This window comes from Chroicocephalus ridibundus, chromosome 19 (genome assembly GCF_963924245.1).
Source record: "Chroicocephalus ridibundus chromosome 19, bChrRid1.1, whole genome shotgun sequence".
In the NCBI taxonomy this organism is placed as follows: Eukaryota; Metazoa; Chordata; class Aves; order Charadriiformes; family Laridae; genus Chroicocephalus; species Chroicocephalus ridibundus.
Genome location: NC_086302.1, coordinates 4,614,882 through 4,641,542, shown reverse-complemented (window position 1 = coordinate 4,641,542; position 26,661 = coordinate 4,614,882). Strand labels below are relative to the sequence as shown.

The window sequence follows — 26,661 nt, the reverse complement described above, 5'->3', positions numbered from 1 at the left end:
TTTGAGTGTCCCTTCCATGAGAATCTCAATCTCTTGCAAGCATTAGCTAGCACTCGGATCCCTGCTTTCAACACCAACCCTCTTCCTAGTCAAAAACCAGGGAAACTGAGCATAGAGGTTGTTCATGATCATGCAACAAGGTTTCTCTTGCTGCACCCACGTGTCTACCACAAGGCTGTATTTCAGGGAGTCATTTTATTTCGCTAAATATTTTGCACACTTTCCCTGGGCCCTCCTGTCTGCGTGGGGATCTAACAGTGTTCGTGGCATGGACTATGTGCTGAGAGCCAGCGTGACGTGCACAGACATCCTCTGCAAAACAATGAGCTTGCTGAAATGACAGCACCATAACCAGTGTGGGCAGGCTTGCTATTGTCCTTTCTATGCTGATGGATACTGCTGAAGGTGAAAATTGGCTCCAGGCACTCAGAACCAGAGGGTTATTAGTACGGGTGGCTTGTTTTAGTTCTGTAAGTGCTGGGGTAGGGGCGGGGGAAGAGTTATTTGCAAATATCATTTCAAGTTAGCTTGAAGTTTATTGGGCAAACATGCTGGACACCAGCTGCCAATATGGGCTTGCTGATGTGGTGAAGGTGTGAAAAAAATCTTTGGGAACAGTGCAGACAGACCTGTGCTTGACAAGGTCCCGGAAAGCAGACTGCTGCTTCGCTGCCTGCAATCTCAGAAGAGCAACAGACATGCCTACAAAGAAAAGAGCAGAGTCCAACACAAACTTATCGTGCTGAAAGCTCTGCAGGCAGAGAACTAACCCAGTCTCTCATTCATCACCAGTCACTGCTCTCTCGAAGCACTGATAAGCACACTGGGTGGTGAAACAAATTTTACTGGACTTGTGAAATAGAAAGACTTGGCCAGCCTCTGCTGAGGAGCCGAGAGAGCCTGAGTAACTTCATTTTTTTGGCTCCTACCAGCAGCTGCAGGTCTCCAACACTCTCCTGTTGGGCTTCTCAGCTGCTCTGCTTCCTATAGTGGGACATCCTACAATTAATCACTGTTAATCTCCCCTTCTTGTCTGCAAAGGGATGTGGAAGGACTGACTTAAACTACAGCCTTACTGGGAGAAGGCTAGTTCTGGGAGCGGGAGGCAGGACTGGGTATTCAGCTCCGGGTTCATTTCCCAACTCTGCCACAGGAGCTGACATCTGCCCGTCCCTCTGCTCCAGCTGTCCGCTATCTAAAATGTATTGCTTTCTCTTCTAGATAGCCCAGAAAAGACAAACAAAAATCATACACCGGGATGTAGATGCACAAAACACCCTCCTGCAAACCTCTGCCACACAAAAGCCGAGTCTCCTAATGCTACCCCTTACTAACATTTCCTAGGCAGCCCACAGGTTTACCTGAGCGTGCATAAGACTCGTGACACGTGTTCGTTATTTCTGCAGCAAGGTCCATATAATGTTGTTTCCTCTCTTCTCCAGCGTGTTCAGCTCCAAGCGCTATCATGCCCCCAGAGAAGCAAGCCAAGTGGCCCATTTTGTGATCCAAGATGCCACCCCTCCATTCAGCAATGTAGGTCAATCCTCCAGCGGACTTTTTGACCAAATGCTTTTCTATTGCCTAAAGAGATGAAAATCAGGATTTTAAGATACTTAGTGGACAGTAAGTATAACTTACTTACTAAGTATTTCAAGATACTTAGTGGACAGGAGTGAAAACCAAGGAAACCCAAAAATCTAAGACATTTTTGCCTGAAACATTCTGATGAACGATGCCCCACACAAAAAATACAGAGCAGCAACCTGCTCCTTACCTCTAGCGCATCGTCGTACATCTTTTTAGCTTCAGAGTCTTTCTTGTCTGACATCAGCCAGGATTTGATGAGATACTCATAAAAGCTGTCCCCAAGCCCCCCAATGGAGACATGGTCTGTAGTGGGAGAGCCAGAAAAGAACTTCAGGTTCATGATATACAATGAGCAGTTGCTTTACAAAGAGCAAACAACCATGTCCTATTTAATGCCCTTGTTCTCTCCTCTCTCTTTCCAGGTTCCTGGGGAGAGCTTGCAGCATTTCTTTTTCAAAAAGGAAGAAAGGTGGAAAGTGCAATCAGAAGAAAAATGTTCTGTCATTTTAAAAAGCATTAGTATCCCTTACCAAAACTATTCAGAGGTCTTATTTTGCAACAGTTATTTATACTGCAACTTGAAGATGCTTCCTGTTTATGAAGCAATCATCATAAATCCCAGCCTCATAAACCAAAAGCAATGGCAGGTATTGACAGATCTCTACCTACAAGAAGCCACTGGGTGCTGCCTCCCTGCCTCAGGAAAGGGAGGACGCATGTTGGATCACACAGAGGTGCCAGCAAGGGGCTGCTGTAGGGACCTCTCCATCGTGCCATTTGTATTCCTGCCTCATGGCAGGACTCTGTGGCCTGGGGAAGGCTGGGGTTGTTGGCGTATTAAAATGATAAAGTCAGGTACAAGGATGTGCACTGAATATTTTCTTCTGCAGAAATCGGATTTTCAAGGCTATCTGTTCAGAGTACACAATGCTCTGACCTTACTGGAGAGGAGGATGCTAAAGAATTGCACTGTGAAATGGGCATGACAGCTGCAGGTTTCTGCCTGGGGGGGAACTCCTGGATGGATTTATATCTTTCAACTATACCACAGGGGGAAAAGCAGCATTCATTCTTTCAAGCAGCCAAGTACTCCCCTTTTCAGACGAGCAAGACCAATGACCCACCACGGACTGAACCATCCCTGTTAATTAACAGTGTCCACCTCTGTGTCTGCACGCATCCTCATTTTAAATGTAAACAGATGAGCAGGGTTTTCGGAGTTAGCTGTTCAGATTTTGGTTTTTCCTTTCACTATACATACATAAAGTCCCGAGGCTTATTCTAAATGCTAAATCCTACCAACGGAAGAGATCAACAGCCATGCATTTTCCTGACCTGAAGAGCAAATATCCCTGATACAGTGTGTCCAATGATCCATGGAATAATCCATAGCAAAACAATGAGATTAGACGCATGAATTAAAAAAAAAAAAAAAGAGGACAGACTATTTGCAAACACCGGCTGCACAGCCTGTCTTTAAAGAGAAGCTCTGTGATCCTAAGTGTGTCATTCATAAAATCACCAAAGCAGGAGCTCTGGTACATAATTGCTTTCCATATGGCATCAGCTTTGCCAGCGTTTGCCTCCTAGGCACTTTGCATAAACAAATCTCTTATTTCAGCAGGGGACCATGCTTTAATTTTCTAAAGGTAACAACTGCACTCAGAAGAGGTACAGCACTGCCTCTTCATTTAGAAGATCTGCTCATTCAGCCAGGTCAAAGATACACCTTTTAAGAAAATCACAGCAATTCCAAGAAAAACAGCTTCCCGCAAAGAGCTTTAATGACGAGAGAAAATGAGAGCTTGGCACCTACAGGGAACATCTCTGTGGCAGGCTGCAGCTGCCTCCCTGCTTTGGTCCTAATCTATTTCTCACCAGTAATACTGGAGATGCAGAAGAGGCTGATGAGCCTTTTCCCTCACTGGAATATGGATTCTGACCACAAGGTCACATTATGAGCAACTGCCACAAACAGCCCATGCCATGAGTTGCTCTCTTGACACGGCAGTCTAGGAGAGAGGTTACCTCTAGTCCTTTTGCATAAATCAGCCTATCCCAGAACGAGTAATCAGAGGCTACTTTTAATGAGCTGCAAGAACCAGCAACAGGCCCCTCTACATGTCAGCAAGGGGTGGGAGCAGGTCAGTACAATGAAGTAAAATTTGCAGACATAAATAGAATTAAATTAGTGGCAGAAGAGATGAATACTGAGTATCAAGCTGAGTATTTTAACCATCTGAATTAAGAGCACAGCTCTTCGGTTTCCTAAAGATTCTGTAACAATCAGTTACAGCAACAGACAGGCACCACTTCTCCTCTCAGCACCAATGAATAGGCAGAATTAATGCTTGTGTCTGGGAAAATGTGCAGTGTGGCTGCCAGTTGAGAATAACCTAAAGAAAATGGCATCTCAGGGGTGCAGTAGGGGATGGGAGATTAGCTTTTCAAGTGGAACATATCGCAACAACTCTGCAGAGACAAATGTGGAAGGGAAGCCAAACTGCTTACAAAGAGATTGGATAACTCTGAAGATCAATTAATGGGACAAACACAGAAGCCCATTTTCTTTCCTCATGGCACCAAAGGACAGCTCTGGTTTAATGGGACAACTGCAACCATCCAAGATGCTCTGTTGGAACACCTTTCAAGCCAAGCCCTGGCAATTGCCATTAGAGGTGCTGATGTGGCAGCTAAAGGTCAGGGATCACTCCCAGCTAGGGCTCGCTCCCTGTCTCAGATGATGGCAGCCACGCAGCTGCCCGCCAGTTACAATCAGAGCTATTAATGCAGTAGTTAGAAAGGTCTGGAGCGATCGAGCAGAGCAAACAGTGCAACGAGACACAGGGACACCAGGTAATGCAATGACTCAAAGAAAACCGCTTAAACAATATAAATGTAATCCACCGACAGGTTAAAAACAGCTTGTGTAAAAAAAGACTTTTCTTTCCTTTGACAGAGAAACACAAAATCTGCCAACCCTCCCTTGCCAGTCCTTAACAGAGAGGAAAGTTGAGGCCAGAGATCTGGGGCACAGCGGCAGAAGTAGCCTCTCATGTTCCTAGCAGAAGGCAAGCTTCTGCCCTTTGGTGGCTCAAAAAGAGGGGTACGTCTCTTCTCCAGGTAAGGAAGGGGCTGTGTGCGTAAAGCAGGAAAGTAAATAATCTTTCCCTGGGTACACTGCTTCTAATATTTCCTTGCTCTTTTCAAGCCCTTTCCTGGTTATTGCTTCTCTTTTATATCAGAGCAGTATCTATTTATTGCCCACGTCTTTGGTGCTGCGTAGTGCTGGGTTCCCAACAAGAAAAAAGAACACGTACTTGTCTCACCCCCCTTGCACAAAGTTGCACTGTGCGTAGGCACCATGGTGACAGGTACACAAATGCACACAAGAGACCGCAGCCCTAGATCCTAGGGGGATCTGAGACTCTGTAAGCCCTCTGCCTCTCCAGGTGGTTCCTTACTTGCTGCACCACCCTCAGGAAGCAAATCTCATAACGCTTCTGCTCACAGCCTTCACGTGCAACTCCCAAGTAGATCTGTGGGCTGTGTGATGACTGCAGGATGAGGTCTTAAAGAGATGTACTGATTTCTAATATCTGTGTGATGAACCATGTACCATTATCCTCCCCTCTGCAAGAGAGGCTCTAATTCTCTCTGGAGGTGAGACACTCAGCTGGAAACAAGGCTGATGGAATAAGTGTACAATTACTATATTGCATCTTACAAATCGGGTTGCATTATCTAATCACATGTATAACAGGCTGCCTGACATGACACTGCCTTGGCTTGCTGCTCTGACAGTTGCTATTGCTTCCTAAAAATAATGGAAAGACGGAAATGCTCCAGGCAGGACTGTGAATGCAGAGTGATACCTACGCTGCACCCAGTTCCCTGTCACCGGGCTGAGAAAGTTGGGATAAAGGCCCTGTGGCTTCTCAACTCTGTTCAGGACTTTGCGGATGTTCATCACCTAGGAGAGATGAGAGACAAGAACTATGTTATTTCTCTGCTGAAAAAGCCGACGGTTTTGCACTGTCACTGAGAGCTCTGTAATTCGTCAGTGCTGATCCCTGGCTGAACAAGCACGGCAGTCTGTAACGCTGGGAATCATCATGCAAGCAGAACCCAGTGACACGGCTCCACGGTGAGAGGGCTGTGATGGAGAAACTTTCCTGCTGGACTCCTCAGCACAATCTTTATCCAGCGCTGTGGGATTTTAGAAATGATTCTAAAAACCCTGCAAGGCCGCAGTTCAGCAAGCAGTGGAAGCAGTTTGCTAACAGTGGTCCAGAAGCAATCCTGAGGATTTGGGATCTGGGTGGAAACGTATGAGACGCGGAGAGTGATTTTTTCCATGATCCAGAGGGAAAGGAGTGGCAGGGATGAGTGACTCACACAGTACTTAAATTCATCGTGTGGTCACTTAACATGACGAATTGGGGCCTTTAATTTCAACAACAGACAGCTCCTTTCATATGCTAGAACAGACGTACTTATTTTCTAAAACCTCCCTTGGTTTCACCCCCATTAAATCCAATAGGCCTTTCCCATAAGGGACAAAATTAAATGGTATGCAGCATAAATATTCTATTATAACCTACAGAGCAGCTAATACACTCTAAACCTTTTATAAAATTAGACAATTTGTACGCCAAAAGCTGGCTACAGACTTAAGTCGATGCTTCCAAGTAAGTCGTCAGGCTGGATAATATTTACTGAAGTTTAGTAGCATGGCATATTAATGACATGTTTGAATAAAAGACACAGATGGACTTTATTCTTGCTAAAATCACACAAGTCCCAAGCTGCAAGTTAATGAGTTGATCTGTTCCTCTGAAGTAATTTCCCACAGGACTGGCTGTTTGAGCCCACATCATCCTACATTTTTTCTCTCAGAGGGTGTTAGGACGAATGCAGTAAATTTTCTGTGGCACACACCAGGCACGCTCGGCTCAGGAGAGTCCTTGAGAAAGGTTCTGCCCTTATCCCTCTATGGGCTTAGGAGCAAAAGAGGGAAACGTGTTGGGCTGGGGACACAGGCTTGATCCTGGCTCAAAACGCCACAGCTTGAACCTGGAATATGGAAGCAATTCTAGCTTTTAACGGTGCGTCTTCTTGCCCTTGTGTTTTCAGTGCTCATCTCTCTTTCCACCTCCTTCACTTCCTTCACACACATTTTCTTTCCATGCCACTGTTCCCTTTGCTGGTCTTTTCTCAGCTCCCCCTCTCCTCTGAGCAATTTCTTATTATCACTGTCCTAAGGAATCTTTAGCTTGTCTCCTTTATTTCAAATCAGCAGTCTGTCTTTATCTTCCCTACAGCTTCCTGGGTTTCTAGTTTCCCTTCACCTTCTGCTTTTCCCTCCTGCTCACCACCCCTTATTGCTTGCCATACACTCCATCCTATTCTCCATTTTGCTCTCCTAGCTTCTTCTTTCTTTCCTCCTGTCTCTTCTGCAAATTCTCTTCTTGTTTCATAACTGACAGACCTGCACTGCAAATATCCTGGAAAAATACCATTTTGAGCTTATCACTGGCAATCCCAGAACCACTGTCTGTTTTCACCCCACCGTGGGACTCTGGTCAGGCCCCATTTCCTTTGGGCTCATGGGGGCAGTCTGGATTCTAACTGGAACAATTTGTCTCCCTCAAAGCTGGTTCCTCAGGGACGTGCAGCAAAAGCTAATGACTTGCTGGTATCCAACAGCATATTTATTAAGTTGCTCTCACATGCACTACAAGATCACTTGTGGAAAAAAAAAGCTCAAGGTAATGTATAATATTAATAGATTTTCAGTTACAAGTTACACAAAAGGAATCCAATATGTCAACTGTCAGGCCTTTCCTACAGAAGAAACCTCAGCAGAAATCTTGCTGGCTGGAGCATAACATTTAATGCTGCTTAAAGTAAAAAAAGGTCTGCAAGTACAAGGCACTACCATTAGGATATCAGAATTAACAATTATCTTTGCAGTCTGCACCCAACAGATGGTTTAATTTTGGCTGTGCCCTTGTCTGAGTAAGTTTTTGCTACAACTTCACACAACTGAGACATTGGGAACAACATCCCCATCTCCCCAGTGTCTGCCAAGAGGCAGACGAAGGGGCTACGGCAAACGTAAACGGCCAAAGGAAACACTGGGAGAGCTGCCTTCCAAGGCCTACTGGTGTGACGGGATCTCCAAGAGGAGCTCTGTGACCTTTTCAGTGAGCTGCTGCAGAGGATGCTCTGAGGCCTGGCAACATTTGCAGCCTGCAAGGCACGGGTTTCTGAACCCGTGTCCCACAGTGGAAGGTTCCTCCTCTGGCGAGTTCTACTGGTGCTGGGGGGAAGGAACACTTTGCTGCCATGTTCTCTGCTGCAGGCAGAGCACAGCGCTGCTCTGCTCCCGCACTGACCCCAGGAGTACGAAGAGACCAGTTGACTAAACACCAGGTTGGGAAGTACTTGCCTTTTCTGCAAACACCGGGTTGCCAGAGAGCTCCGAGAGGTGCAGGAATTCCAAGTGCAAGGTACCAAATTCTGCTAAGATGCTGCTTCCGGCAGACGCCCAACCCCAACTCCAGCTCATGCCGCTGCAAGGAGAGAGAAGGGAGCCTTCATTGCCAGGAAAACACAGGCAACGCCCGAGGTCCCCCCACCGCCCCAGTGCAGATCCTGCCCTCGCTATGTGCATGCAGTGCACACCAGGTGTCAACAGGGGCCATGTAAAGGACATACATAGATTTTTAGGACTCTCTCACATTTCTAGTGGGATGGTGCAATAGTTTCACAAAGGATTGTTTACGACAGGGCAAACACCCAGACTGCACATACTGGGAAACTGCAGCTTTTATGGGAGAGTAATCCCTCCCAAACAGATCAGCTTAGAGCAAACTTTGGATGAACACTGAGAACCTGCCCTACACAAGACATTTTGGGATAAAATGTGTCTCTAAGTGGCTTGGGCTGAACTCTTGCATCTCAAATGTCCCACAAGTCCAGCAAGGCTGCTATTTTATGGAGAATCCAGACTGTCCCTGACCACCTTGTTTAAACAAGATCTCACACTCTTTATGTTTGTGACACTGACATTCCCAGCGTATGCTTGCGTGCAGGGGGATAAAGCATACAGCGACATCAACGCTAGGGAAAAGACAGCACTGGGCAAACCTGACTAATGAAAAGCCATTGGGAATCTTGTGCCTTGCAAGAACAGGAGGGTCAGCATAAACCTGCAGAAGCTGGCAAACACTGTCTCAAGAAGCCAGTTATACAAAGTGCCTCCGCTCCTACTTTTGACGTACCGGGATCCCTTCTCAATTTCTGTTTGTTTCCCCTCACCCTGCCAAATCCATGCAAAGGGAGAAATCAGCACCGAAGCAAAGGAAGGAGTCAGTTCTGGGAATGAGGAGGGCATCACTTCCCCCTTAAATCTGAAAGAAAACTAACCATAGGACATGGGATGGCAGAGGCTCCTCCAAGCACTAACAGCCTCACTCTTGGAGTTGCTTTTACATTTGATCATTTCCTTCTTGTATCCCACTGCTACAGATCACAGCTCCAGCCTCTAGGAAATCTACACAGACATAAAAATGACCTATATCCTCAAGCCTTGGTCCCAAAATAGCCTCTGCAGGTGCTGGCTGAGGGAAGCTTGGCTAACCCATCTCAGAAGTGGCGTGGCTTTGCTTTTCACGTCTCTGCCAGCGCTGTCTGCAGTTGATATGGATGAGGCAACAGGTTTCCAGTGATGGGGGAGTGGGGGTAACACTAGATGGCGCCTGAAAGCTTGGCTATTAGAAGAAAAAGGTTTCTGTTGTTTACAGGAGGCTAAAACTAATGATCTTTCTGAGCAGGGAAAAAAAAGTTTCCCCTCCATGTGATGTACGGAAAACCATTTCAGGTCCAGAGCCGTTTGTTTCGCCCCCAGACAAAAAGAGCCATTAGATAAGCAATATGTTCACGCTGTTTCAAATTGCTCAGTCACTGCCAACCGTCAGCCTTCCCTGCAGACTGTCAGGAGGCTGTATCACCAGCTTTCATTCGAAAACACTGTGTGCAGCTAAAATGGGTACCCCAACAGCATCGAGTGTTAATGGCAGAAATCTCCCTGTGCAGGCAGAAAGGTCCTCCAGTCTGACCAGGTTAATGTTGGTTTTAATACCGCGTTGGACACACCTGCTGAACCTGGCAGCAGCTGGCCCTGGGATGGGCGTGCGGAACAATCCCACCGTGTTCTCATATCTATAAAGAGTCAATGACTTTTTCTTTATTTACTGCACTGAAGGGACGTTGTAACAAATACGATCTCACAAAAAGAAACTGCTTTCTGAGCTAGTTCAGATGAGAAGTGCTTGGAAGCAGCCGAATGGGGCCGTGTTTGTTGTGACAGCCGCTATGTGGGGTCACAGTGGCTGACACAACCCTCCCCCGGGAATTTCTGTCCCAAACACGCAGCCAGGCACTGCCTGCATGGACTGTGCAGCTGGGAACCCAAGCCCTGGGTTACAAACCACAGGAAAACTCTAGGAGAGGTGGTCTGTAGGAAACGAAGTACGTCTGCAATGTGTCCCTGGGTTAAAGAGCAGCCTGAAATGACCCCCCTGCAGGAAAACATTTTGTCAGCATTACAGACTGGACAAACTGGGTCTTCACAGCTGTCCTGTTTTATAACATCTCAGAGGAAATTACAGTTTAAAGGACCTTTGTCTTCAAGACAAAAGGAAATGCCCAAAGCTCTTTTTATCCCCCAGATAAGTGGGCCTTCCTTAAACACCACCCAGTGCAAGCATGGACTGAAAATGTCTGTATCATCTTCTTCCCTCACAGAGATCCAAAGCAGCAAAACGGTGCCAAGTCAAGAGAGACAACAGAAGAGGATGATGATGAAAAATCTGGAGGTGCAGAGGGTTTAGGGGAGGTGTGAAGGACAGCAGGAGCCAGGGACTTGGAACACGAGGCATTGGGAGAGAAATCGCAGTGCAACACACAGGCAGAGAGCACAGAGCAGCAGCTTGAGAAGACAATGTACTCTAGGACCTGGCAGCCAACGTGGCAGTTGGACCAGCAGGATGGAAAACAAGCCTGTGTGAGATATGATACAGCGCCTGTGTGAAAACAGAAGGCCACAGGGAAGCACATCAGCAGAGAGGCGACACAAGAGGAAAAGGTGGTGTGAGGTGATAGAACGAGAGAAAGTCAGCTGGCTATGGGAAGAGCTGGGAGGCTTGGGTGTCTTTGTACTTCGGTCCTCAAAAATGTATACACAGAATTGACTTAATGCCAGTTTTTGTTCGTTTCAAATTTCCCAATGTCACTCTTAACCCACCCCCAAAGCTACCATGACCAAAAGCCTACACATGTTGTAAGACTCTCCTCCTTTTCAGATGATGAGGTCTCTCTGGAATTAGCACATCCTTGCACAAGTATTCCTTTTGCAAGAGAGAATTCCTTCTTGCAAAACTTTTCTGGGCTTTGGTTTGGCCCTGACATTTCGGTCAGCGTGCTCTCACAGCATCATCTCACTCTCCCCTGCTTCCACTTCCACACACTACCTTACACGGAATAACTACCTTCCCTTTTCTGTTTACAGCCTTTGGCTGTTCATCACGTTCCTGCGGTAGTCGGACTACAGATTTAGCTTGCTTCATCCTTGCTCCTAAATGGATACTCTGAGCCCCCACAGCAGCTTCATGGCCCTGAAGCAAGAGCTCAAGCCAATAATATGCGTTCTAGATTGCTCAGTGTTATTTTGATTTTCTTTGCTGTTACTCAAGGTCATAAGCAAAACATTTTGGGAATGTCTAGGCAGACAGAGTCTGTTTCAATTGTCTTCACAAAGGGCAGGGGAGGGTTTGGCATTTCTGTGAAAGGTTAGTCTATGCCGAATCTTTATCAGCCACAGAGGAAGCAGATGTCTCTTCTGTATAAAGAGACAATTAAAGTCATGGTGGTGGCTCAAATTTTCACTGGGATCACGTGCAGATAAGACAACTGAAGGGTGACAGTGATATTTGAGCAATGGATCAGCGTGAGCCAAACATTCAGAAGTCTTTCACTTCACAGAGACATGAACCAAACAGGAGATTTGGGCTAAGAGATGACTGACTAATGAATTTCATGGCTGCTTCTCCCAGTTTTGCAAGAGGTGAGGATGAAAGGCTTTTCTTAACCCATATTTCCTGCTGTCTCTGTTCCATCCGGCATGCAGCTTTTACCCTGGGGGATTTGTTTGTAGGCATCAGAACGAGCCAATGAGCCCCTGTTGGCAGAGAACACTGTCTACTAGCAAGAATCAGAGGCTGGGAGTCCAGCCTCCACGTCTGCCTCTGTTTGCTGAGAGACCTTCAGCAAGGTATTTAACTCAGCTGCCTCAACGCTCCCCTCCAGCATGAGGACACCACTTACCTGACATGAAATGTGGCTCTAAGGGAAGGATACACACCTGGCTGAGTGCTGCAGCAAGGAGAAAACTAGAGCATCTGTACACTCCCCCCTTTCTAGCAGCAAAACCGTCAGCCAGTCCCATCCAGTTCCTTTCCCATTTTTCCAAACACGGAACCTGGATAAATTCACATGCATCTAGTTGGGCACACTGCAAAAATACGGAGAGCACCGCATGCTACGTGCAGACTACAAATAACCTTTCAAAGAAAATGAGAGCGAGGAAAATGCTATTGCAGCAGGGAGCCCTGCCAAGAGGTAGAGGAAGAAACTGCGGATAGCCCAAAATTAATAAAACACAGCTGGGTTTAACTTGAGTCACCTGCAATCTCTGCCAAGGCACCTCTTGGTTTTGAGTTGGCAAAACAAATGACCTCGAAGAATCTGCACTAGAGGGGGGCACCTCTGAGGAACTGCTGCTGTTCCTGCTTGAATCCTGGTCTTTTACAAACATTCAGTAACAAAATGACATGCTTGTAAGGACGTGTGTCTTGCCTGCCCAGATTTATGACGCCACGTGGGATACCAGTGGGGGTGTTAAAAGCTGGCAAAAGTTTCTCTCCAAGTTCCAGAGCTTTACTCTTGAACACCTGTTAAAAGAAGAAGAGAGGATAAATATTTGATGGCCTGCTTGTGAATACCAGTCACGCTGGATTCTTTCAAAGCCCCTTTTCCAAACACGCCATTATAAAAAACTAAAAGTGCTGCACTGTAAGAATTTACTGGTTCAGGTATGCTGCTGCCCTCGTTCCACTGCACGACAGATCTGAACCAAAAGCCATGCTGAACTTCAGTATCTATCTGAAGGTCCTATAAAAATCTACTCTAAACCAGTCCCAAGTCCCCTGCAAAACCATCAGCCTGGATGAGAGCAGCCAGAGCGGTAGCAAATTTCCGTGATCAAAACTGAGCCAAAGAGTACTCTTTGGGGACAAATTCTTCCCTTTTTCCAGGGTGGCACAGGACACAGGAAGATGAAATGACAGAATGAAAATCAAAAGAAATCTTCCCAGGGTGAAGCACTGTTAGATTTACAACATGTGTTTGCCTAGCTTGTGTCATCTCCTGTTGTAAAGAACATGATTTCCAACGAACAATCTTTTACTTGCAACTCTTTTCCAGGAAGGATTCATGATTTCATGGCTAAGCTGCTCCTTTTCCATTTGTAATGCCTCAGTTTTGGGCTTTCAAATCAAATTATAGCTTATGGTGGCTTGCAGCACAAAGCCACCATACACAATTATTTTGGGACAAACTGATACAAGCACTAATCTTTGCTGCAGAGATTAGTCCTGATCAAGGGAAGCCTGTAAGTGACTTAGAAGATAAAGCACAAGCCTTTTACCTCTAGCCCCCCTATACCAGCCCAAGCTGTCAGAGTAGTTCTCAGAAAGCAGGAATTTATTGCTCTAAAAATACAGCACTGAGGCAACCTGAGCTCTCCTGTGGGCTTGCAGACCTTTGATACACTCACAAGGAGATAGGGGTTTGGTTCAGAAGGGAAAGCAAGAGAAAAGGACTTGATTTTTGCCTTTCAGCCTGGTGGCGCTGACTGGGTAACATGACAGGCACTGCCCTGGCTGCTGAGCATCACTGCTGACTGCACTTCAAGAGGTCACTGCTGGAGTCTTAATGGTTTAATGTGGTTTCTTTTTGCTCTGTTGATCTGAAGCCTGTTGAAGTTGTGACTGAGACAGACCCTGAGTTGGGGCACTGAGACTTTGAGAGTTTTCCCTGGAGGGAAATCACAGAGAGAAGTCATTCCTGCAACTCATTTAAAATGCAAGTAAAGTAACAGAGCTGCTCCTGTGACTCCACGGATCAATGGTGCCACTAGGCAGTGATGAGCCATCCTATCCTATTATGGTGGACGGCACCCAGTCACGGTCAGTGTATGGTGTGAGAGCTGAGCTCTCATTTAAGAGCCAGTCTTCCAGTTCCTTCACTCACAAAACTCCTCCCTGCATCAGAGTTTCTGCTTGCCTAAGACTTCCAGGGCTGGAATAATCTCTTCGTCTCTCTACAGCCAGCTGTAAAATTCCAGTCCAGTCACATTATAAAACAGATTATGGCATTAAGCCCTGGGCCCTGCTGGGCTGGAGAGAAAGAAGGAAAGTGGAAGTGAGAGCCTCCTGCTTTAGCCAGGACTGAAGGGCTGCTCCACCACGCCCCAGGAGGGACCGTGATGCTTAGCCCACACCTACTGGGCAAGGGGACATTTTGTGGAGCTGTATCACTTTGTCACATGAGTTGGCAGCACGGAGGTACCCTGCCCTGGCAGTTTGCCACCCTCCTTCCCTGTAACCCAGGGCACTTTATCTTAGAAACTACTGCTACAGGGAGACTGTCCAGATAGACTTTTGGAGCGCTTGCCACTGATCAGTTGCCTTCCTTAGTCCGAGGGAGAATCTGGAATGATGTTTGATGAAATATTGCCTATGTTTAGAATACCAAGGAACAAGTACAAAGACAAAGATCACTGCAAATGGCATTTCACTGGGGAGCAATGTGTCCAACTGAAAACATGTCTTGCTAGAATTGCCCACAGGAGAAACGATCTTTGCAAATGAGGCATGCACGGTGTGTGCAAGGTAATTATGCGAGACTTAATTAAAAGAACATTAGCGGCATTTCGATATTCATAAAAACGATAGGTTTAGCCTGTTGTTATGGAGAGATTATCTGATGCTCAGAGAAAAGCTGCTGGAGAACCCCTTCAATTCATTATTGGTGACTGTGTGAGACATGCAGAGCTGCTGAAACAAACCTCTTCTCCAGTTAAGTAGTATGCGGCCAACAGTCCTCCAATATAGCGGATGTTCACCTCAAACAAGGATGCTTCTCCGTTCTGAAAATACATAATGATATACTTGACTGCAAAGCCTGCACGCACAAATGGCAGCTAAGGGGAACAGATTGTAGGCAGATACTTAAGTCTCCCAGTCCTCACCCACAGTGTAACATAGCTTTTTATCTAAGATCTCACAGCACTTTATTTGCTCTACAGTGACAGGTGGAGCCTGAAGGGAAGAGAAATACCCAAACTACCCATTTATCACCAGCTGACAATACGTAAATCAGGGCAGATGTATTGTCCATCCATCCAACCTCGTCCTGGGTTGTGCCTTGCAAAAAGCTGTGAGTTAAGTTTAGGGGGAAAATTTGCCCCTTGAAATATTTTATTTAAACAACAAATTGTACAGCCACACGGAAAAATCACTTTCTCCATTTTCTTGTGAAGAGGGCACTGCGTTAGATAGATGTATTGCACTTCCTGCATTAGGTAGATATTTTCTGCCATTCAGGGACTCACCCCAGTCTGCAGGCTCAGAGAGGACCACAGCCTATGGGGTGCCTGTCATGGACACGCTGACAGAGGGGCAAACTGCGTGATGTCCGTGTGCCCCATCACCACAGACAGCAGACACAGATGGATACGGTTCACTGAATCACTCAAGAAACCACTCACCTGGAACAAGTTTTGCTCTACCTACTCAGCTGATGATCAGCAAATGTCAAAACGATTGCATTCAAAATGTGCCTTTAAAAAATACATGCTTCTGGCCATTGAATCTGCATCATAAATGATTCCTGCCCTCACGCAAATGCATAAAGCCAAAACCCAGAAAGATCTTTCACCAACGCAGCACTTTCAATGAGGAGGGCAAAGCAAAGGGGCACTCGAACCTCTGCACTGGCCTGCCCTTTCCAAATACCTGCAGGTTACAAATCAGAGCAAGTGCTTTCTTGAGATGATGACTGAAATTGCATGAGACAGATCACAGCACCCAGTTTCAAACAGAGCTTGTGGGCCTTGGAGTCCCTGCCTCGCTTTTCTGGACTACCAGAGTTCCTTGTACAGAGCCAATTTTTAATTAATTTCCCTCCTTCTCTCCCTCTGCTGTGCTTTCTGACTCCACCGATCAATCCATAGCATTCATTCTTGTCTTTGCAGATCAATCTATTCTGCAGGCCAAGATTAAAAGCTTTTATGAAATCCAGATAAATTATCTCCCAGCTGATTCTGTCCCTTGTTTATCGATTCAGTAACGCACTGAGAGCATTCACCAAATTTATCAGATGTGGTCTTCCTTTTATGAATATATGAATGCCAGTCATGCCCTCCCAAATGATGCTTTTCTATAAAGGCAGCTGCATGCATTGTTCCCAGGGGGAGAACCATTTTTCACAACAAACAACTACGATGGCATTAAAAAAATAGAAGTTTGAACTGCACTCTGGTTTTAACATTCTCCGTATGCCACTGATGTGATCCCATCAGCTCTCCCACGAGAAATACAAGAGCTGGCTTGGAGACCAATAGTCCGAGCTATGGCAAGTGGCCCCAGCCACAAAGTGAGATAAAGGACAGCATCCTTTATTTGACGGCACTGCAAGGCGCGTGTTCACCCGGAGTCCCAGCAAGTCTAATACTAGCTCTATGAAGAAGTGGCTAGGAAAGCTTCAGGGGCCACAGAGAGTGAGAATCTCCAGCCATTTTTAGAGATGACGCCCTTCCTTCCAAAACTAGGCTCACTATGTGCTCCCACTTCGCTGCCAAGGTGCTGCGCTCCCCCTGCAAAAGTTCCAGCGATGACAAAGCAACAAAGGGCCCAGTCAAGGAGATCAGCGTTTTCAATCTTAATTTATAGCATGTAAAAAGAAAGTTTGTCTTATCACAGGCAGACATTTAACTGAGATGGAACAGAACTTGTTCTTTGGTGAACAAAACTTCCTTAGAATAATAATTAAAGCTGTTTTTATAACCCAGACCAAAACACAAAAAATATTAAAGACTGAATCTCATTTTCAGCCAGACACTCTGAGACTGATCTGGCAGACCCTGGCTGGAACCCTGTGCCACGTGTAGGCAGAAGATGGTGTGAATCATCACAGTAGTCCCTTTGGCCTTAAAAAAAAAAAATAAAATCAGAGTTGAGGGTTTCTTCCCCCACGGACTTCATAGCTCCCCTCCCCAAACGATTCTTAGAGAAGATTGTGATCAGAACTGGCCAAACCCATAGCATTTCTGTGACACAGACAGGCATTCCCAGTAACTGACTCACCACATTCAAGTCAAAGCTCTTCTCCACCCACTTCTTTGCTTCTTGGAATTCCTCCTCAAGTTCCATGATGTACAGAGTATCTAAGGCATCTACCACCGTAGCTCCTCGAAGGCCTCCTGCATTGCAAACAGAAGAGTGTGATGAAGCCCCATTGATGCAGTCGTCTTTAGCTCTAAATCAATCTGCTGGAGTTGGGGCAGGCAGCAGCTTCCAGTCCCAATACTGGGGATGTCTGGATGGGATCCAGACTGGCCGTGGTCTAGGCCAAGAACTTCTAACATGACTAGTGAGCTCTGCTACCCAAAATGGGCTGCTTTGTAGAGGCCTAATTTTCAAAAGCCTGAGACTTCTGAAAGAATATCCCCAAGGAACAGCTCTAGGTCCGCAATTTAAGCCACCAGTCATGACTGCAAGCCTTGCCCTTGTTTTCCAGTCTTGTCTTGGCCAAAGCAGTCAGGCAATTCCATCCCTTATCTTTGTTCAGCTCCAAATCAAAATTCAGCCTCTTTCTTACCCAATTACAAGCATAACCCTCTTCCAAGTGAAAGAATTTTACTTTTCTTATGCAAGAGCATCCCAGACAGGACGCTGATCATTCTGCCCCGACGCAGTGTTTGGTATCTGGGGCACAAAGTACTTTTGCACCATACCATGACCCAGGGTTTCCCACTACCAGCCTATATACAAAACGCAGCCTCATCTGGCAGCGGAGAGACCAGAAACTAATCTGGATGAATCTTCAACACAGAGTAGGTGACTTTGGAGACAGCTCCCTTCCTTTGGCTAGCAGAACAGCCCCTGTGAGCATGCTCACCGTTCTCCAGCAGATGGCAATGGGACACACGCAGATGAAGCAAATGCCAACCAACTACTTGGACCAACCCTGTCATCCATGTAAAAAAACTGCATGCCAAGTGTTGTCATACACAAATGGACTACAGGAGAGCTTCCAGTGAGACAGAATGATTTGGCATGCCATGCCAAGAAAACTATCCAGAGTGTGTAGACAGACAATCTTGTAGCAGTTGAGATTAAATGAAACTAGAGATGTTAACAACCTTGGTTTTGGGACATCTCAGTGCTGGAGTTTTATTTCTGTTAGGGCTCCCTAAAATTATTCCTAGCATGGGAAAGCAAAGGGTATGAAGCACACTGCGACTCAAAACCCTTTGTGCTTTAATTACAAAGGCCATCACTTTCCTGGGTAAATCAGCAAAGACAAATTCTCACGTGGAAGATTCTAGTTTGGAATCATCATCAGTCATCCCTCCGCAGATGTAACGCACCAGGGCCATAGGCGTGAAGCTGCCTCCGTACCGCCGTCAGCAAGCTGCACGTGCAGGCCCACACAGACACACTGCTCAGCTGCAGCCACATTCCTACCCACCCCCTGACAGTCAGACCTCTTTGAGTCTCTTTGGCAGAAATGACGCTTGGATGAGGTTCAGGTTTTGTTTCTGCAGGAGAAACTGCTTGTACCAGCTCTGTCCCTATCATCTCCCTTTCCAGGGTAACCACAAAGACTCACACACGCTGCTTATGCCCAGGGGTTTTCCCTGAGACGTTATTTCTATTTGGCTCAGGTCAGTTCCTTCTTCTCACTAACGGACTTTAAAATACTAGTCCAAATTCCCCCAGCTCACCCAGCCTTTTATTGCACGCTCAGATTGGCTTGGCACTTTTGTTATACCTTCAGTGTTACTTCAATTCTAGTTCTGCTTAAGAGCGGAAAACCCAGCTGGATGCACTGTTGAGGAACTACTGCAGAGGGGAGAGGAAGGCAAAGGTGAATTATGTGTCATGAACCTTAAGACTTCGGTCTTTTCTTATTAAGGAAAAAAAAGCAACCCTGCCTGATGTACATCATACCCTTTCCCCAGAGGAGAAGTGCTCAGATCCACCAATTTCATGCAGGGCTCATTTATGCTTTCAGCATTCCTCTCCGTAAGAAAGGCATCCTGCCTTATTTTGTTGATGTTACAAGATTGCAGTTTTGACACTTTTCAGCCAGTCAGCACATCATTGCTTTAATAAAAACCCAACCAAGACTTTACTGCTCAACTACAGATTGCTGGCTTTTGGATGCTGTCTGCATCAAAAACAGGGGCTGTGGAAAAGGGATGAAGGCGGGAGAGACAGCCTCTAGAAATCCATTTATTCCTGCAGGCTCACGAAATGATCATCTAACTGGAGCTATCTCTGAGAGTGCAATAGATGGAGTCAAACTGCCACTAGATCAACTGGTGGGTTCTAAAAAAGAACTGAGCTGATGTTTGTATGGCATGTTTTCCAAAAGCAGTGACCATGAAAAACAACATCATTGCAGTCTGAGCTGCTTTTATCAGCCTTAATGATTCTTCAATATTAATGATTATGTGATTTTTATACACTTTCCTATTAGCAAGGAGAGACACACCAGCTCAGAGCAACACGGACTCAGGCAAAACATTTTAAAAAGGGAAGGGAGGGCAATGCTGCCTGAGGCACAGCCCATTACTGTGATATTCTGAGAGTAACACTAACAGGCTCAGTTTAATTTGATGTTATAATCCACAAAGCCTTTCATAATCTGCAGAGAGACAATGAGAAAAGTTGGATTTGCTCAAACTAAACAGAGACAAAGAGACAATAAAGTCACAACTTTCTGGGATGATTAATTGAAGTAAAAAATATTGCTTGAATTGACAGAGCCTTTTATGTTTTTAGCAAGTAAGGCCTTTAAATACATGAAATGCATCGGGGATTAGGAACATGCTCGGATCTTCGCTAAAGCATAGCTTGGAGTTGCTTAGCTTTCCTCCCCAGTATTTGGCAAAGTGGAGGGCAAACCTTGCTTCCCCGATGGTTCGTCTTTGTGTCATTTTAAACATTTGTTTTAAATATTCCCCTAAACACTCTGTATCCAAAGAACCGCAGGCTGTGTGTTTTGTACAAGGGTCTTGTTGATGTTTCCTTTCTTCTGCACCAGCTTTGAAGCAATCGCAAAATGCATGGCTGTCTTTTTCTCCTGCAGCTAACGAAGTCTAACGCAATACCAAGAGATACCGTGTCAGCTTCAGTTGTCTCATGAGAATGACCAAAAAAGAACCTCCTTCCCCTCCACAACCAGGAGCAAACCAGGCGTCAGGACTTTGCTGTTGCGTCTCTGTCACTTGACAGGACAGAGAGGACATCGAGGAAGGACCCTGATCCCCCTGTGCACACTGACATGTTACCTCTTTGCTACAGGAGCATCTTCGTTCCTTCCTGCTCAGACTTTGCTTCATCAGACCACGATGTGATACAATGTCCAATAGCTCTGATTATACTCAGCTGTCAAAAGATGGTGCTATACATATCCCAGCATGTTTATTGCAATATATACGTACCCATTTATAAAAGTGAAAAAATAATCACCTTTCCAGATCTACACATTATAATGTGAGGGATATAATCAAAGGGGAAGCAGCTTCAAAAGGAAAAGGAATCAAAACCCACTCTGTCACTTTTGACTCTTGCTGACACTCCCCTCTCTAAATTACTGGTTTCAGCCTCATTGTGTTCTCTCTGAGGGAGTTTCAAAGTAGAAACCAAGAAACCCTCAAAAGAAACACTTCTGAAGGTATCCACAAAAAGTAGCAATGACTTTTAAGCAGGACTCCACGTCTGAGATTCTACCTGTCTCCACAAATCTAAGGCCCTGTGTGCTATGAAAAGCCCCCCCGGATCCTGCTGGAAATCTGGCTTGGAGTGGAGATAGACCTCGCTTGGGAGAGCAAGGTCACTTTGCTGATGGCCAAAAGGGAAGATGTGTCTATTGGACACAGTTCTGGGATCCACACCAGCTCCTGCACCGCCCAGAGGGAGCCCATGGCCCTTCTGAATGGGAAAGAGGAACCCTCCACTGGCACCAGCGGGAAGAACCAGGACCTGAGGCAGAACTCGGGGATGCTTGTCTAGAGACGTTTCTAATTGAAGGACTTCATGGCAGCTCTTGTGACAGCAAGTGGCAGGGTCTCTGCCCCGAGTTTCATCTGCGAGAGAACAGCAGCACACCAGAAGCAGCAGCTCGTGGTAGCAATACAAAGGTTCATCTCTTCTTGAGCTGAAGGAGGGTCTGTACCACCCCGTCCCAAGCCACAAGTGCATTTGCTCTTTGTGCACGAGAAGAATGGAGACATCCATGTAGGCAACAAGGCTGCTCTGTTCCTTCTTCCACCCACCCAGAGGAACGAGCATCCACCCGCTCCCTTGTGAACACTGCTACAGAAATCACTAACAAACGTTACATTAATTAACATAATTCTTGTGAAAGGTGCTGAACAGAGCACTTCACGGAGAAGAGATGGCATTGTATGCACACCGTACCCCCACAGCCTCAGTGGGAATGTGCTTTAATGCCAGTCTGGAGGAACAAGACCATTCAAGCAATACAATCTCAGACGGGCCTTCATGGGAATTAAAGGTAGTGCTGTCTCTAAAATCCACAGATAAAGCCCGTGGCAGCTTGTTCTAGTCTGGGGTAGATAATCTGAATAGAAGGGCTCATCCTCTTCTCCTGTCCCTGACTCATCCCTGCTGCCTGCAAGCTTAGGGGTTCGTTAAAGCCATTTGCAGCAAGAGTTTATAAGACAAAACCCAATTCCAAAGGCTCATTAGGAGGTTTAATGTGTCTGGGCCAGAAGGGAAACACTCTGGAAGACACATGCCAATTTCAACAACCAAAGAACTAACAGGTACAGAAGCCTATCAGGCTACCCGGGGAGCTGCCACCATGGCTCCCCTGGCCAGGCGAGGGAGAGCCCCCTCTTGACCCACTGCAGAGCACGGGGCAGAAGAGAAGAGCTGCCACCATAGCCTGGGGCTCCTCTGACCCCAACACGAAGATCTGGATCAACTGTGAGCCCACAGACTATGGCCAAGAGGTGACAGATGTGTGGTCCCGATCACAAGCTGAACGAGGACTGTAAAGGGTGAAAAGCTCCAAGTCAGGTGAGTGGGGAACCTACGACTAACAGATGGACCCCCCCGACACATACCAAAGAGTCACCCATTTACACATGTCCCATGGCCCTGCTCTCCTTCAGCGTCCCAGCAAGCCAGCGCATGGAGGAGAAAAGGGAACAGCTTTCTTCTCAATGTATAGTTTAAAGGGAGGCCATGAGAGCTGATCAAAGGTGGAGAATATCTACCCTACCACCTGCCAAACATGTAAGGGCTAATTAAGGCTTGAAAAGCACTGCAAAGCACCAAGCAGGGACTAAGTATAACTGTGGTAACAATCACAACTGCTGCCACATCTGTGAACTTCCTTTTAGCTACCCATTATCTGCAAATCAAACCCACCAATTTAGGCAGAAACAGGCCAATCAAACATACCAGCATCACGCACACAACAGAAACTCCACGTTTGATCATTCCTAGAGGAATAAGAGTTTACATCTGACCTGCTGAAGCTTTCAGGAGCCATCAAATCCACATATGTAATTCAACTAATGTGAACACATTGCATCTGCTCAGGTTTACAACCTTTGTGGCCTGGGAACAGCCACAGGTTGTATCGGGCTAGAACATTGATCCAGGCATTGCTCACACAGCACAGTTGAGCTCCCCCATTACAAAGGGCCCAAAGGACAGGATTACATTTTTTAGGGAGTAAGATAATCTACTGAGCAGGAGACACAAGCCTTCACAACAAGGAATTGCCTTTTATCAGGAGACCGTGATGTTATCCTGGGTTTAGCTCTCCTTCAGTCTCTGTGGGAGCTACACAGAACAGAAGACAGTTTCATCAAAGAAAGCCACAACTTTTCATACAGCTTCTTGCAGCCAAGGTCAAAACCTTCAGCTTGAAAGAGCCTTTGCCTCCACCCTCTGCACCCTGCAGGCAGACAATAGCAAGCTGAGACGCACAGTAGCAGATAGATTTCTCTTAACAGCAACTACATGACTGAGGAGTGAGCAGGGACTGAAGGAAAGGACAAAAATTAGGAAAGGAAAGGGAAGATGGACGGAACCAGACTATGAAGAAAGAAAAATGAAAATCAAAGAGACTGCAGAGCACTTGCAAGAGCATCCAGGATAGCTTCAGCGCGTTCCCCTGGCACCAAAAAATAGATTGTGGTTTTTGCTGTGCTCAGAAAAGGGTTTGTCTTCCCCTGCTCTGCTCCTGCTCTATCAGTTCAAACTGCTAAAGCGCTGCCCATAACTGAGGAAATCTATCAGCCTTCTGGGCCATGGAGCCAGAACTCATGCCATCTTTTCAGCCTACCCAGCTGCCATCGAAACAAAACCCCATCACACTCCTTCCAGCGGGAACAGGGCCTGGGGTCTGTCAGCTACTCTAATAAGGTGTCAGTGACTCACCGACAAGAGAAGAGACAATAGTTAGGCAACAGAGTGACTCACTGGTAACAAAGCACAATTAATTTACCTTCATCCTACCTCAGAGGGTTTATATTAAGCAGGATGCAGAATAACAGGCCCAAAGAGAAAGGGTCAGCCAGTGCAGCAGCTTGCATTTCAGGATCAAGCTCCAGAATCTTAAAAAACACCCTCACGTGCATGCACAGGTGAAACAAGGCCTCGCTCTTCCTTCTGGCTTTTCCAGCTCCATTCCTACAAAGTCCAACCGATTCTCCTACCTGATGGTATCACCTTCCAGTTACACTTTCGGAGATCAAAAAGTGTCCCTTTGTCAAAATCAGTTTTGTGTGGTTTTGGGGGGGGTTTTTGCTTTGGGGTTTGGTGGTTTTATTTTGTGTTGGAAGTTAGTCAGGCTCTAGGAAGAAATTTTGGCCAAAATGAAATACCTCCTCGGAGTGAGATATTTACAGGCTGGAGATCGACCTGTTCAAGTCCTTTTGCTACCAGACTTGGTACACAGACCCACACCTGCTTCTCCCAACGGCCAAACGAGTGGCCTAACCCCAGGTCATATTCAGCCTCCACAGCTCAGCACATGTTTGATTTTCTAGACAAAGTGGAGCAGCTGTGATGGGAGGGACAGAGAGAGTCGCCTTCCCTCACTCCCCTTTTCCCAAAATAGCCAACTTGGAGTACCACAGGCCAGATAAGAGACTTGAAGGGCTCCCAGCTGCAAGTCTGTCCCTTGAGAGTCTTTAGAAAAGCTGTAAAAGCGATGCTTCAGCAAATGAGTAGCTAAGAGTTGGGTCTTCAATAGCCCTCTTCCTCAGGAAGGAGAAATGCCTTTCACCAACGGCTCTGCCTTACTCCCACAGCCACTCTGTGTCTGGGGAGCCACTAAGCACAATGGCTTGCAGGTGTGCGATCTAAAGAGTGGCTGCCCTGCTCAAAGCCAAAGCATCACACACATCACATGCAACGAGGCAATCTCCCTCTCTCAACTCTCACCAGCTTTGCTATCTAGGTGCAAGGAATAGTGAGGAATTTAGTGTGTGCCTAGACACACTGCCTTTGCAAGGCTGGCAACAGTGCAAGGATTCCCAAGTAGGAGGAGATGGAAGTATCTCCATCGGCGCTTCAAACACTATCTCCCTGATGTCAAAGTTTAGCTTGAACAAAATTCTTCTTTGTGCCCTATCACCTGCGTTTAGAGAGCCACGTCCCCCTGCTCTTGCTGTTATGCTGCTGTTATGAATCGTCTGTCACAGAGATGGATGGACGCCCAAACTAACCCCACCAACACACCTATTCAGCACACAGAGCCAAAGCACTAGAGCAAGCAAAGAGGTTAAGGAATATCATCTCTAATGTCACGAAGATAAGACCCAGGGGGCCTGGCCCTGCCATCTGGCAAACAATCCTTTATGAAGTTTCCCCGTGAACAGAAACCGAATCCTTCATCTTCAACAAAGCCATTTTAAAAAATCTGTACAGTAATGCATTGTGCCAATGCTTAAAATGAACAGCACAAATCATTAGGAAGCTATCATACTTAATCTTGCATATAGCAGGACTGTTTAAATGCTACAGAACAGAGAGTTTCAAATAGCTTTTTGCTAACTTTAATAACCGAGTTTACAATTGAAAGGCAAGAGTGAAAGGGGGAGGAATTTAGATCAGCGCAATGTAAACCCAGATCAAAAATGAAAGGTCTTGACTCCCACTGTTCTTATGTCAAATCATATTTGTCAAAACAAAAATTAGTGCTGAAATCTTGTTTGGAATAAAAATTAGGATGCAGTTTCTATGAAACATGATGAACTTGTTAACTGTTGAGGCACAAAAGACTCCAGTTGTTACCGGTTATTTATCTTCACCTCTTGGGGTACAGGCGACACAGGGCAAAACAAGAACTGAGAACACTGAGATCCCTTCTTCTGGTTATGCTGGTATTGAAGGCTTCAAAGGGTTGAACTGGCTTTGATTAAAATCAGTGCCTTGTTAAAACAGGAGTTGGAAAAGCGACCATCTCCGAGTGCTGCTTTTCTTGTTCTTTTTGGTCCTTTTTCTCATTGATAAAGCTTGGAGACCAGACTGAACTTTTGACATTTATCCAGAGATTTGTGTGAGAAGCCTGAGAGCTGGCTGAGACCACGTCACCAGACAGCTTCTGGGTGGTGGCACCCTGTTGAATTCCGGGGGAAATCTACACAGAGACTTTTACACAGCTCAGGATTATCTTGGCAACAAAGTAAACTGTGAAAATCACTGCACAGCTTCTTGAAAAATCTGCTTTGCAGTGAAGATTTGCCAGTCCTCTCTGTAGAGCGTTCTGGGTCAGGCAGAACAAGTGGTTGGGAGCCTGGAACTCCTGAGATAGGATCTGGGTTTAGGCCAGAGCTCCCTGCTCGCTCTGGGCCCAAGTTTCTGCTGCCAGCAAAACCAGCAGGAGGCATTTTCCTCCGAGTTTAAATAGACAAAGAGTTTAAATAAGATAACATGCTGATTAGAGAAATAAAAAGATTTTTAAATCCACAATTCAGGGAAAGTGATGCAGCATGCTGGCCAAAGCTTTAGCCTGCTCCACTCAGTACCAGCTACAGCAAGACAAGAAACAAGAGTGAATAGACAGCAAGGCACACGCTACCCCTCTGACGCTGAGCAAACAGCCCCTTGTGTACTGGCCTGGTCCCTGTCAGCTGCTTTCTCACCATCTCCGTTGAGCACATTAATTTATCCACCACCATCTGACCTGGCGTTTCCGTCTCTGTTCATCCTAAGCACCTTGCACTAGCCATTCATCTTCCCTCTGGAATGGCATTGCTGGCCATGCAAAAACACTCCCACCAGTTTATTTTTTATCCTTTCCTTTCGTAATTGTCCTCTAGCATGGAAACCTTGCACTAGGCATCATCCACTGGAAGGTCCAATCCAGTTCTAGAAGATACTCTCAAGAAGCAGGAACACAATCTGCTCACATTACGAGCAGGATCAATTAGTTGTCAGTGATCTCTAGGACAGGGCTGGTACTATTTGTTCATCTGACATAAATTAAACAGAAAATCCAAATGAAACTAGGAAATGGGTTATAGGCCTTTCCAGAAAGAAAGAAAACAACTCAATTAAGTCGTCACAATTGTCTCATTGCAACCCGGTCCTTCAGCTGCCTGTCAACGGTACCTCCATCCTGCAGATGAAGCCTGCAACGCCAACCCCACCAGCCCTGAGTTACAGC

General features: G+C 46.1%; 1 protein-coding gene across 1 annotated transcript in view; it reads right to left on the bottom strand.

The window, feature by feature from the left end:
- The window catches only part of MAN1C1 (mannosidase alpha class 1C member 1), a 68,532-nt gene that overhangs the window by 5,528 nt on the left and 36,343 nt on the right, over positions 1-26,661 (bottom strand). The window contains exons 4-10 of the mRNA XM_063355707.1: positions 17,082-17,197; positions 14,783-14,863; positions 12,511-12,605; positions 8,042-8,165; positions 5,467-5,560; positions 1,775-1,890; positions 1,362-1,581 (exon numbers count right to left, since the gene is read on the bottom strand). Coding sequence (XP_063211777.1) covers positions 1,362-1,581; positions 1,775-1,890; positions 5,467-5,560; positions 8,042-8,165; positions 12,511-12,605; positions 14,783-14,863; positions 17,082-17,197 — 846 coding nt within the window. The remainder of the gene's footprint in view (positions 1-1,361; positions 1,582-1,774; positions 1,891-5,466; positions 5,561-8,041; positions 8,166-12,510; positions 12,606-14,782; positions 14,864-17,081; positions 17,198-26,661) is intronic.